Source organism: Penicillium canescens (assembly GCF_028828765.1).
Source record: "Penicillium canescens strain IBT 15451 chromosome Unknown utg000006l_segment0_segment0, whole genome shotgun sequence".
In the NCBI taxonomy this organism is placed as follows: domain Eukaryota; kingdom Fungi; phylum Ascomycota; class Eurotiomycetes; order Eurotiales; family Aspergillaceae; genus Penicillium; species Penicillium canescens.
The window spans coordinates 4,242,156-4,254,300 of NW_026703968.1; the positions used below are offsets into that span (position 1 = coordinate 4,242,156).

General features: G+C 50.5%; 6 protein-coding genes across 6 annotated transcripts; 4 read left to right on the top strand and 2 right to left on the bottom strand.

The window, feature by feature from the left end:
• Nucleotides 1-4: 4 nt before the first annotated feature.
• Nucleotides 5-1,561, top strand: N7446_010431 (senescence-associated domain-containing protein; the record flags this gene model as incomplete). The annotated part of the gene is made up of 2 exons (XM_058519174.1): nucleotides 5-623; nucleotides 675-1,561. 2 exons carry the CDS (start codon nucleotides 5-7, stop codon nucleotides 1,559-1,561), a joined length of 1,506 nt encoding a protein of 501 aa, XP_058369962.1.
• A 1,241-nt stretch (nucleotides 1,562-2,802) lies between these two features.
• On the top strand, nucleotides 2,803-5,916 carry N7446_010432 (putative serine/threonine protein kinase (Kin4); the record flags this gene model as incomplete). The annotated part of the gene is made up of 6 exons (XM_058519175.1): nucleotides 2,803-3,134; nucleotides 3,268-3,416; nucleotides 3,479-4,775; nucleotides 4,823-5,117; nucleotides 5,166-5,205; nucleotides 5,235-5,916. The coding sequence occupies exons 3-6, from the start codon at nucleotides 3,516-3,518 to the stop codon at nucleotides 5,914-5,916; spliced, it is 2,277 nt and encodes a 758-aa protein (XP_058369963.1). The 5' UTR covers nucleotides 2,803-3,134; nucleotides 3,268-3,416; nucleotides 3,479-3,515.
• A 98-nt stretch (nucleotides 5,917-6,014) lies between these two features.
• On the top strand, nucleotides 6,015-6,731 carry N7446_010433 (uncharacterized protein; the record flags this gene model as incomplete). Its single annotated transcript, XM_058519176.1, has 1 exon — nucleotides 6,015-6,731. One exon carries the CDS (start codon nucleotides 6,015-6,017, stop codon nucleotides 6,729-6,731), a length of 717 nt encoding a protein of 238 aa, XP_058369964.1.
• Nucleotides 6,732-7,519: 788 nt separating this feature from the next.
• On the bottom strand, nucleotides 7,520-8,596 carry N7446_010434 (Ldh family oxidoreductase; the record flags this gene model as incomplete). The annotated part of the gene is made up of 1 exon (XM_058519177.1): nucleotides 7,520-8,596. The coding sequence occupies one exon, from the start codon at nucleotides 8,594-8,596 to the stop codon at nucleotides 7,520-7,522; it is 1,077 nt and encodes a 358-aa protein (XP_058369965.1).
• Nucleotides 8,597-8,866: 270 nt separating this feature from the next.
• On the bottom strand, nucleotides 8,867-10,671 carry N7446_010435 (Zn(II)2Cys6 transcription factor; the record flags this gene model as incomplete). The annotated part of the gene is made up of 3 exons (XM_058519178.1): nucleotides 8,867-10,445; nucleotides 10,502-10,572; nucleotides 10,624-10,671. 3 exons carry the CDS (start codon nucleotides 10,669-10,671, stop codon nucleotides 8,867-8,869), a joined length of 1,698 nt encoding a protein of 565 aa, XP_058369966.1.
• A 588-nt stretch (nucleotides 10,672-11,259) lies between these two features.
• On the top strand, nucleotides 11,260-12,093 carry N7446_010436 (N-acyl homoserine lactonase family protein; the record flags this gene model as incomplete). The annotated part of the gene is made up of 1 exon (XM_058519179.1): nucleotides 11,260-12,093. One exon carries the CDS (start codon nucleotides 11,260-11,262, stop codon nucleotides 12,091-12,093), a length of 834 nt encoding a protein of 277 aa, XP_058369967.1.
• Nucleotides 12,094-12,145: the final 52 nt, after the last annotated feature.

The window sequence follows — 12,145 nt, forward strand, 5'->3', positions numbered from 1 at the left end:
CAGCATGTCCGCAGCACACGACCCCCGGTTGCTCTACAGCGTCAACAATATTCGCGCTTTCCACCTACAAGATGGCGAGGAGCAGGATCTCACGCCGTCGGGCCCTCAGACCCTCTCTTTGCTAATGGTCCCAACCAGCACCGCAGGTTCGGGACCTGGCACGGAGTCGCCAGAAGAAGACTTCTACCTCCACCTATATCTCCCACCTGAGCTGGACCTCGCACTACCGGCGACTACCCAGATCTTCCACCAGCCCCCCGAGAGTTATCTTATTCCCCGATGGGACATGGGGCCCGATGCCGGTGCCTTTATTCGCATCCAATTCCCCAGTATCGGCTCTGGACCTAGCAACGTGACCCAGGATGATATCGATACATTTGAAACCATTCTTGCACAGTGCACCGCATTCCTCGAACGAGCCCCTCCTCCCAAGTCGCAAGACTTCGCTGCTTATAACCCCGCGGACTACGCACCCGGCCAGGGATATGTTGGGTCGGACTCGAAGAATGCAGATGCGCATGGAAGGATCGTGCTGATTGACGAGGAAGATGGCAGCGTTGTCGGAGAGCTGGGAGATGGTTATAACGTAGTCGAGGATTCGGATGTGAAGCCTGGTTCCAAGCGTAAGTTATTCGGTGTTTTTGACTTTCCCCAGAAGCTAAACGGTTTTATAGGACCCGTGGGAATTGAACTCCCTGCAGAAGGTGAAGGTAATCAAGTCAGTGTCAGCAATGTCTCTGAAGAATACCTGGCAATGGCTCGGCACCCCGCATACAAGAACTCGACCATCGTCCAAACATCTGCGACAGCATCACGCTTGATCGTCACTGGGTCATCATATCTGGCAGGTGCCATCGCCAGTGGTGCGCAGAGCTTCCAACAGAAGACCAAGCCTAACCCTAAGCCTCTGACCTTCTCCGACTCTACCCACGCTCGCATCCGCAAGGTCGGCACTTTCTCCCACGGAGCTGCCGATTTTTCAGCTCGCACCGTTGGACAGGTTGGCAAAGTTGCGCAAAACCTAGGCGCGTCTTTGGCGCGTAAGCAAGAATCAGGCCGGCGCAAAGGCTTTGACAAGAGCAACCCACCACAAGACTACAAGCCTGGTGTCTTGAACAAATCAATGATCGCATTCTCCACCATCGCCGATGGCATCGAGCAAAGCGCCCGAAACATGCTCTTCTCCGGTGCTTCAGCAGCCAGCTCCATGATCGATCACCGTTATGGGTCCGAGGCTGGTACTGTCGCAACCAACCTGACAGGCGGAATCAAGAATGTGGGGTTGGTGTATATTGACGCCACCGGTGTCAGTCGCCGCGCGCTTCTGAAATCCGTTGCCAAGGGTATGGTTGTGGGTAAAATGCGCGACGGCCAACAGGTTGTCGTTGGTGGAGGTGACGGTGGTCAGATTCCTGCTGGAGTGGACACGGGTCCTTCTCACTTGGGTGCTCAGGACCCAGTTGTCCGCCGCCCGTCGCCTGGCCCCACACCGCCTCCAGCCTATGGTGCATCAGGGACGCTTTCGCTAGATGGAGCGCCCATGCCAGGGGGTAAGCGGTAAAACTCCGGGGTAAGGGTCCCTGAGATCTATCTCTTTCCTTAATTTGGGTTAGGCAGGCGATTTTCAAGCTTGAAGATTTGATATGTAGATAGTTACAACCAGAATTAAGTTCCGACTACATTCCAACATGCTTATATTAATGTGATACTATACTTCAGGTACGATTGGATGAAATTTGGGGTTTGACTAGGTGACACGGCCGCGAGCACCGAGCCCAAATCCGACTCAGACCGTCTTTTTCATATAATTACTGTAAATATAGCAGGATCATTCGATAGAAGTGATGTTTGAAGTACGCAACGGCGGTGATAGCCATTGGCTGAGAATTGTTCTGGCTAACGGTCGATCTATGCGCTATCGATTGGACGAGAGTATAGATGGCGAAATTGCCAACGCATCAATTGACAGTTGTCAATCATCCACCTCCAATAAGGGCTATCAATAATGATTGAGACAAAGGGGAGAAGGGAATTGGGGTAGGCGCAATAATTGCAGAGATTGAAATGACGTGTAGAGTACTAATATGTGGAGCCAAGTTGCAGTATAGAGAGACGACAGTGCAGAATACATGACTCTTTGAAGTCGAACAGAGATCTGCTAAGATCTTACTGCTTCCGTGGTTCGAGTGATATCAACCATGGTTGCATTCCGGATAGATTCTTTTACAATACGCAGATATACACAAGACATACACAAGACATACACAAGATATACACAAGATATACACAAGATATACACATATACGCACATATGTTAATCGAGTATAGTCGTTGAGCGCTTGGTAAAACATAAAGCTAAGAAATGCATCTATAAATAACGTTAAAACACAAAGGAAATGTGAGATCAATCCTCGGAGGCTAATAATGACGATCGGCGGTGTCCACTCTAACCCCCTATTTCTTAAAACTTGATGTTTAGGCCTGCGAGGAGGCCCTTTGTAGAGCAAGGGAGCAATAATTACAATCATTATCATTTGTATGCTGGACTACTCCGTATTTGGTCAGATTGACTTGAATATCAGGAAACTGAACTGATTCCTACGCAGTATACATTATACAGAGTATGGAGACAGGGCAGGTAGAGAATATAACAAGATATAGCGAATATGCTCTATAACGACATAGCAGATATAAGTTAATCATGGAAGTATCAAGTATCAAGTGTAGCGCAATTACCGTAGTGAGTATAGTTGAGCTCCCAGGCCTCTCCCGCCCCCCCCCAGAACCAATCTCGTATCTCACCTCCTCTTTTCCCTTCACAACTATCTGGGCTTCCCTTCTCCCTTCCTTTTTCTTCTTCTTTTTTGTCCTTTCAGTTTTCGTTCTTTGAGGGTGTTCCCCTTTTTCCAAGGGATCTCCGACCGGTGTATCCCGTCCCCTCGCGCCCCCTCCCCTCCTGGATTCGACCATGTTCAATTGAAATCGCTTCGAGTCGGGATTTCGCGTCTGAGACATTTGTTTTGTTTCTCCGATCTTTGACGTGCCGAATATCGTGGATCTGGGGACTTGAGAACTGCAGTGCAGCTATCTTGAGCTTTGGGTGTTCGACGCGTCTTTACCCCTGGGCAACATCGGTGGGTGATTCGAGCTCCATTCAACGGCTGCGCGATTGGTGGCGTCCCCTCCATTCTTCCGATCTGGCAGCTACCCCCATTCCTCGACAACATTTTTGGCGATTGATAAGAACTTGGGGACTGACCGATGCAGATTGCGCGTTGAATTGAGTGCGACCGGTCGCCAACCCCTCGATTTTCACCGTGCCCTCTCGCGCCAATTCTACGAATCGCAGTTACCAATTTCTGCCTGAAGCTGCCTCGGGAGTCACACAAGCTCAGGCTTTGCGCATCCATCAGAAGGTATGTTGCCGTGATGCAGGACCGTGCGCGCATCAGCGACTGGCTTGCTAATCTATCTTCAGCCACTTCTGAGGCCGGTCCCGAACAGCTTCTTCGGCTATGAGCACTTCCCGTCAGCCGGCTGTGCTCCCCACCCATGCTTCACCAGGATCGACCAGCGCCGCGTCTCCCTCCCAAAAGAATGCTCGCACGGCCTACCCCGACATGTTAGGTACGCCACCGGTTCCTCCGCCGCGAACCTCGTCAACAAACCACAGCCGTCGGAGTCCGAACGGAGCGTCGGGAGAAAAACAATCTTCCCGAGGAAAGAGCAGGTCTGAGCGAAAGGAACACCGTGAGCGCCCACGTGAAGACCGAAACGGCAAATCACGGAGACACCAGGGAGAGGAGACATCTCGCGAAGTTGAGTCAAGAACAGCGCCACCGGTCCAAGCCGAGTCAATGGAGATGCCTGAGGGGAATCTAGTGAAGGAGTCCAGTGCAGTGCTCAACTCTGTTAAAGTCAGCGACCCTGTCGTGGATCACGAAAGAGAGCAGGTCCGACAAGTTGGTGCATCCGCAGAGCATGCCCCCTCATCGGGCTTGACAGCTGGGTCCGATGGCGCAGAAGAGGCTCGCGGGCCTCGCAGTCGACATGATTATAACAACGGAAATGTCGTGAAGCGCAAGGAGACTACTTTCGGCTCTTACATTCTTGGGCAAACCCTCGGTGAGGGTGAGTTCGGAAAGGTCAAGCTGGGTTGGAAGCGAGATGGTAGCATCCAAGTAGCTATCAAGCTCATTCGGAGGGACTCACTGGGAACCAACCCCAGCAGACTACCCAAGATCTACCGTGAGATTTCCATTCTACGCGATCTTGCACACCCCAACATTGTGCGCCTCCATGAGATGGTGGAAACCGACCGCCACATTGGTATCATCATGGAGTACGCGTCAGGAGGTGAACTGTTCGACTATATCTTGAACAACCGGTACTTGAAGGACAATTCCGCGCGCCGACTGTTTGCTCAGCTGGTTTCGGGAGTTGGCTATCTGCACAAAAAGGGAATCGTTCACCGTGATTTGAAACTGGAGAACTTGCTTCTCGACCGGAACCGCAACATAATAATTACGGATTTCGGATTCGCCAATACATTCGACCCAATGGACCCGCTGGACGAGGAGATCGAGTACAACCTGACCAACAAGGAATATGTCAAGCGAAAGCGCCTAGACAAGGTTAACAGCAATGGGTTGCGCCGAGGGGATTTGATGCAGACCAGCTGTGGCAGTCCCTGTTACGCCGCTCCTGAGCTTGTTGTGAGCGACTCCTTGTATACAGGTCGGAAGGTGGATGTGTGGAGTTGCGGAGTTATCTTGGTAAGAATCTAGCTGCATTCAGTCTTTGACTCAACTGACATCTCTAGTATGCCATGTTGGCTGGATACCTTCCCTTCGATGACGACCCAGCAAACCCCGACGGCGACAACATTAATCTTCTGTACAAATACATCATCACCACACCTCTCACATTCCCAGAATATGTAACACCACATGCGCGCGATCTTTTGAGGAGGATACTGGTTCCCGACCCGCGGAAGCGTGCAGATCTGTTTGAGGTTGCCCGGCACAGCTGGCTAAGTGAATACTCGCACGTTGTGTCTCATATCACAAGCAGCACAACAAATGTTGCGGACATTGCCAACACAACAATTACTTCCGGTGAGACCGATTGCTTTCAAATGCTTAATTTCAAACTGACACTCATAGAAACACAAAAAGAAGCCCCCCTCTCACCCGAAGTGCCTCTGTACGCGAACCACCTAAGACATCCCAAAGCAATGTTCCAGCTGTTGGTGGTCTGAACCACCATGCTGGAGACATTTCGCAAGACTCGCCATCCGAAAAGTCCAAAACCACTCGCGATGCCAAGCGAAGAACGGTCCAAGTCGAGTATGTCGCCCCTCAGTCACAAACGACGAGAGGAGAACCTCCAGCAGAGCCGTCCACCTCACGCCGAGCCCCAGCTCCATCAGAACCACCAATGGCGCCGGTGCAGCAGCCAGCAGAGCCAGTCCAAAAGAAGGGCGGAGACGCGCCGGCGCTCAACCTCAACAAGCCCCTTCCAGGATACTTCCCGCGCTCGACCTCGGACAACGCAGCACTCACTGGATCGCACACTGTTGCGTTGCCTTCAGGTGCACGGCCCGCCACTGGTGGCTCCATGGCTTCCTTCAACAACGCTGGTCGTTTACCTTCTCGCGGTTCCTACGGACAGCCGGTGGCTCCTACTGTTACCGCAACTAATACCGAAGGCCGCCTGGCACAGCCCAAGAGCAGACAATTCACCCTTCCCCAAGAACCAGAGGCATCTACTACATCGATCGGCCGTCCAAGCACCCAGGTATTGCCTTCAACATTCAACACGACGCCTCGGCAAGAGCCACCAAAGGGCCACAAAAGGTCAAACACTGTTTCTAGCCTTGGCGAGAAACTTTTGGACGCTCTGGGTCAATCTTAGGTGGCCGTGGCTCTCAGGCCACCGCCCCTCGTACAAAGCAGGACAAGCGTTATCCTCCAGTCAGCATGAAGGAACCGCTACCGAGAGAGAATTCCAGAATGTCCATGGATTCTCGGCGTTCCATGCAATACCCCCATAACCGCAAGGCAAGCGAATCGGGTCTTGAGAACCGGCCTCGTCGGTTCTCCCTTCTTCCCCAATCGTTCTCCTTCCGAGGCTTCTCCACCGGCCGAGCTCAGACACCCGATGAACAATCAGACAATTCTCGCCCTGTCGAGTCTCGTGGTCAACAACGGCCAGCTACAGGCCCTGCAGGCCCTGCAGGCCCTGGAGAAGGTCGGGCTCGCTCGACAAGCTATGGCGCTCAAGATGCCATGGGCATGGTTAGAGAGGGACCTGGAGAGGATGCCCAGGTTGAAAACGAGCCTCTCAGCTATGAAGCCCAAATCGATCGGCAATTCGCAGACCTGGGCACTCAATTCGACCAGCAGCAGGATTCCTTCGGTATGCCGTCGGCTGAACAGGTTTACCAAAACTCTCGAGATCAATACTCTGGCAATCATTATGGCTACCAATCTAAGCCCAACTACTACGACGACTACAATGGCACTTATGACAGCTTGCCTCGCCAGTCAATGCAGGCTGGCCGCCCAGGACGTGGACCGAACGTCTTGCAAAAGAACCACCGCAAATTCGCCGATGCCTACGAATATGAGCGGGACGGATCTCATCATTCTGGCAGTTCTGGTGCAGCACGCAAAGTCATGGATTTCTTCCGCAGACGTGCCAAGTCTAGAGCCGGTGATGAACGTTGATCTCGCCCTGGCTAGTCAATCAAAGACGAGAGCCTCATCTCAATTCGGCCCGGCACGTGAGACCGGATAGATCAAGCACCTCGAATTCGTGCTTTGATCTCACAAGGCAGATTCAAACCCCATCTTTCTGATGCTCTTTGAGTTGCTCGGAAGAGCAGCGAGGTTGTTTGGATACTACGTGATACCCTGCTTTTGTTCTCTTCTTATGCATGGAGCGATTCCTCATCATCCTTTTGGATGTTTGATTAATTATCTAGCATGTTCATTATTTCCTTTGTCTGAATACATTTTCCTTTCCTAATGTCTTTTGCTTTTGTTCTCCTGTTCTTACCAGATCCCCTGTGACTTGCCTTCCCTTCTCCTGTTACTATTATCTCTGGCTGTAAAGTGAGACCTTACCCGTGTTCTTTTCTCCGAGCATATTATTTCCCCATTGAATATGTTTATTCTGGTTCTCTCTGGCTTTTCTTTCCTTCTATGGGAGGTCCTGTCGACGATAATTGAACTGTGACACTATTTCTACCTGTGCATTATTTTGTGTGGCTTCCTGCTTCATGGCTGGCATTTTGTGGCAAGTTGTTTAAGATTGCCTTGTGTGTTTTTAGTTGGCATTTAAAGACCAGTAGTGCGGTCAGTCCATCAAGCCTTGCGCTTTGTCTTGTACATCTGACAGTCTATGCCTATCCATAGAATGTAACACATAGACTTTACCAGCTATCAGCTTCATGCCATATTATGCATATTGTCCCATTGTAGATGTAATTGATATTTATCTAAAGAATAGGAGATCAGATTTTCAAATGCTCAATACCTGCCAAATCCGCCTCCTTATTCAAACTGGCAATCTCAGCCTCAGCAAAAGGAATCCCATCGACCAACCTCCGCTCTTCAGTAATCATCTCAATCTCCCCAGGGAAGTAAATCTGATCCACACCAGCCATCTTGTCCGACTCAACAACCCGCTGATACAGATAATCCATCCTCCCCTTAAACTCTTCAATTGTCATGAACAAATCGGGCTTAATAGCAACCAGGAAATGTCCCACATCCGCCGGTTTGGATGGATCATACGGATTAGTGACTCCCCCTGCAAAAGCCGATCCAGACAACACACCAGAGAATACGTCCATCATTACAGATAGTGCCGACCCCTTCGGTCCGCCCATAGGCAACATAACACCCTCCAGCGCACTCGCCGGATCATCAGTCTGCCTGCCCTCCCTATCAAGCGCCCAATCCGTAGGAATCTTCTCGCCCCGCCGAAGAGCCTTGTAAATCTTGCCCCGTGCCGCAATAGAAGGCGCCATATCAAGGATAAATGGCCGGCGCTCATTCCCGGACGGCGCTCCACACGCAATAGGCGAAACGCCCATTAACTTCTCTTTCCCGCCCCAGACCGGTAGTGCTGGGGAACTGTTCGTGAACACGAGTGACATCATGTCTGATTCTAGTGCTTGCTGCACTAGCCATGCTGACATGCCGAAGTGGTTTGAATGTTTGACGGAGACCATGCCTATGCCGAAGATTTTGGCCATTTCAATCGCACGTTTCATGCCTTCGTGTGCGGCTACGAAGCCGAAGCCGTTGTGGGCGTCCACTTGTGCTACCGCTGGTGTCACCTGGAGTACTGTGGGTGTCGCTGCCGGGTCCAGTGCCTTTTGGCGGATTCGTTCCATGTATGATGGAATGCGATTGCTTCCGTGTGTGTCCACGCCTCGGAGGTCGGCTGCTACGAGGCATTTTGCGACTATTTCTGCGTCGCTGGGTGATGTGCCGTTTGCGATGAGGATTTGTTGCACGAAGCTTTTGAGGTGCGCAGGTTGGATGTGGTGCATTTGTTGTGGTTGGTCGGCTGGATCTGACATTTTGGCGAGTGTGAATGTAGTTGCACCGAGAGAATTGTTGGTTGAGGGATAACTAGGTGATCTTGAGGTTCTTATATGGGGTGGGCGGATGTGCTCCGAGAAACGGGATGTTGCCGAGTGTGTGGGGTATACTCCAGAGTTCGTGTGGAGGTATGGCTTTTATCTACTGGGTTTCTCAGCTTACTATGGGAATATAATGAATATTCTTTTTTTCATTGACGTTTTTTAACCTGACTAGTTTCACACAGAAGCATCTTTCTGACTAAAAGCTCATAGGACCGTCATACAGAAAGACCAATCCAACGGCCAATCCTGCACATCGCTGTCTGTGGGTACTGAGGGTAGGGAATCAAGAGTTTCATTTCCACTGCTCTCCATCGACATAACCGAATCAAGCATTGGACAAAAGCTCCCGGGAAAAGGTAACATCGCATTGATGTGTGTCTTCTCATCTAATGTCGGTGCCGGAAGACTATTCCACATAGCATCGAATGGTACAGGAAACATGCTGGTACCAAGGTTGCTGATGCCTTGAATCTTGCTTTGCACCATGCCGGCTGATCTATGCTTTTCGCTCATCTTCTCCAGTACTTGCTGGCTGGTTCTGCCATCATCCGCCCGATGTGAATTCACAGCGTCCATGTCGCAGAATACGCGTGGGATTGCGGCAACGAGAATAGTCCAGGAATGGATTGGCAGAAGATATTGAACCTCTTCATGACAAAGGATCTCCTCATAGAGTCGAGATATGCAAGAGGATGCAGCGATCGAGAGGTATTTGAGTAACGGGGTGTTATCACGACGTCCCAGGAAGCAGGTCAGAACAACTGCTGCAAAATAAAAGATGTGAAGCTCAACCACAGGGCGGCTGTACACCTGCCTTTCTTGAGCTAGGCCAAACAGTTGCAGTTCGATAGGTAAGATATCTCGCCATTGTTTGAGATTGTCCATGGTTTGATATGCCTGCTCTCGTGTGCCTTCATTGTCTCTACCCAAGTCAAGGACCTTCTTCAGATCGAGACAGAGACGTGTCATCTGACAAAATACGTGTGCTCCCATCTCAGGTTTCTCGAAATCGGTGATCCGAGGTAACGGCACAGAATTGTCTTTCAAAGGGAACATCCCAGGACGCCCACAGCAAGCCATTTGTAACGTATCAGCGACGAAAAGATACCACCACGTTCGTCGGATCAACCCAGGATTTTGCAGTTGATTATAAGAGTCAGCTTTGTGCAGATGCATTTGTATTCCCATTCGGATTGCCATGCCAGTCCATTGCCATGGGCTGTCCAGTACGACTGCCTCGGGCGAATATGGAAGCCAGGTACTCAGGATCGAAAGAGCGCTGAGCATGTTGAATGGGCATGGATCTTGGCGCACAAAAAGTAGTGTCTTGATCCGTCCGTAGATGGAAAAAGGAGACCAGTCGCTTGCTCCTGCTGGTTGACGCATGGTGCTACCTGCAAAAGACAGACACTGCTGGACCAATACCGACGATGAGGCTAAGACTTTTCCCCGATCAATCACTGGTGCAAATGGAAATAGCTCACGGAAATAGAAATCAGACAATGCTTGAGCGATGACTGGAGGTGGAAGGCGACATGCCTGACTTATGTCGAGAATAAGCTCGCTCCCGTCGATGTAGTTTGGCTGCCTTGAACTGGAATTTCCGAGATCTGTGCAATGTACTGTGCGTTGTTCCAGGGTACTGTAAGACGATGATAGCGTGGTATCCGATGCTTGTGTTTGTGCTGGAGTTGGCAATGTTTGGCTTGGGGTCGGAGGAGTCACATTGGCAGCTAGTGAAGAGCGCAGAGCCTTCCTTTGCTTGCGAGGTCCAATGTGAGGTCTGGAAAGTCAGCTTGTGGTATTTGTAATATTTGTAAAGATGGTGCCACAACGCACTGGCATTGATGACCCTTTTGCTCGCACCCGCTGCAAATTCCGCTTGTCCGATCTTCGATGTCACAACGGACCTTCAGACTTCGAATTAGCAAGGTATATCGTAGTCTTCAACCAGTACTTACTTTGCTGCCGTGACAGCGGATGCATACTGTACGGGCTCGACGCCGCATATCTGCGGAGGTGGTTTGGGTTCGGCAAAGAGGAGAGGTGTTTCGGTTAAGTTTGCCGACACCGTTCGGTCGTCAAAAGAAAGTCGCGACGAGTCGGCGAACGTAAACACTGAAATAATTCACTGCCTTGCACCTAACAGACGTTAATTGGAGCAACCTTAGGTATAAATCCCTTAACTCTGTACATAAATTGATCGTTTCGGTGTCTTTGTGTTGTTTTTGGGCAAACAACAGGCATCGCTCTGGCTTCAACCGCCAGCCCTAGTTCTACAAATCTCCTTTCAACGTAGCCTCATTGAGTATGTAGCCTTATGTTACGGTTGATCATTTTCTCAAGTCTCCGAATAAGCGTCGAGTTTAGTTCTCGGCAAACATGGCTTCACGCTGAGTTCCCCGGTCCTTCGGTTATCTATGAGCCGCCGAAGGTTTCGGTCCTTTATAAACTTGAGTACTTTACCACTTCAGTCCTTTCAATCTCGATCATTCTCTCTACATCTTACCATCAGTATTTTTACAATGACCAACAATCAGAATGGACTTGTACAGTTGGAGTTCCTGACCACAGGAACAGTCCGCATCAGACCATCAATGCGCTCACAACCTGTCGGCAATTTTGTGATTCTTCGACGCCTCAAATCAATCTTCGACAGAGAATGGACCGAGTCGCTACCAGTTGGAGTCTTTCTCATTCGCCACCCTGAAGGTATCTTCCTCTTCGATACCGGGCAATCTCCTTGTTGCAACGACGCGGGATACTTCCCACGACTTGCTATCTTCAACGGCCTTCTCAGTCGATTCACGATAACGCATCAAGATGGTATTCTGGAACAGCTTCACAGGCGTGGAATAAAAGCGACTGATCTCAAAGGTGTTATTATGAGTCACCTCCACAATGACCATGCGGGTGGACTAGAGGACTTGGTTGCGGAAGCACCGGATTTGCCTATCTACATCAGCCAGGAACATTGGAAGGCATTTGGAGAACACCCGGTCTTTGCCAGTATGGAGGGCGCTACCCCGAATCACTGGCCGAAAGAATTCTCCCCGAGAATTGTTGATCTTCAGAACAAACCGCTTGGGCCCTGGAAACAGTCATACCCTCTGACAGAGGATGGAAGAATTGCGATGGTGGATACTTCAGGTCATGTCCCTGGGCATGTTGGTCTGGTAGTGTATGGCGACGGCCCCAATCAAACCAAAGTCACATATTTCCTCCCTGGCGACGCAACATATGGCTTGGACTCCTTGGATAAAGAGGCGCCGGATGGTATTAACGATGATCCCATGCGCGCACAACAGACTTTGAAGACCATCAAAGAGTTTGCCAGAGAGACTGATTTGGTCGTCTTGCCCAGTCATGATAACGACACACCTCGCTTACTTGCCGAGCGAGTCGTCTACCTACCCAGTGACCCAAAGTGATGTTGTAACTTTATACTAGGTTGTATTTTGTGTGTAGCTACCCCCAGAATAT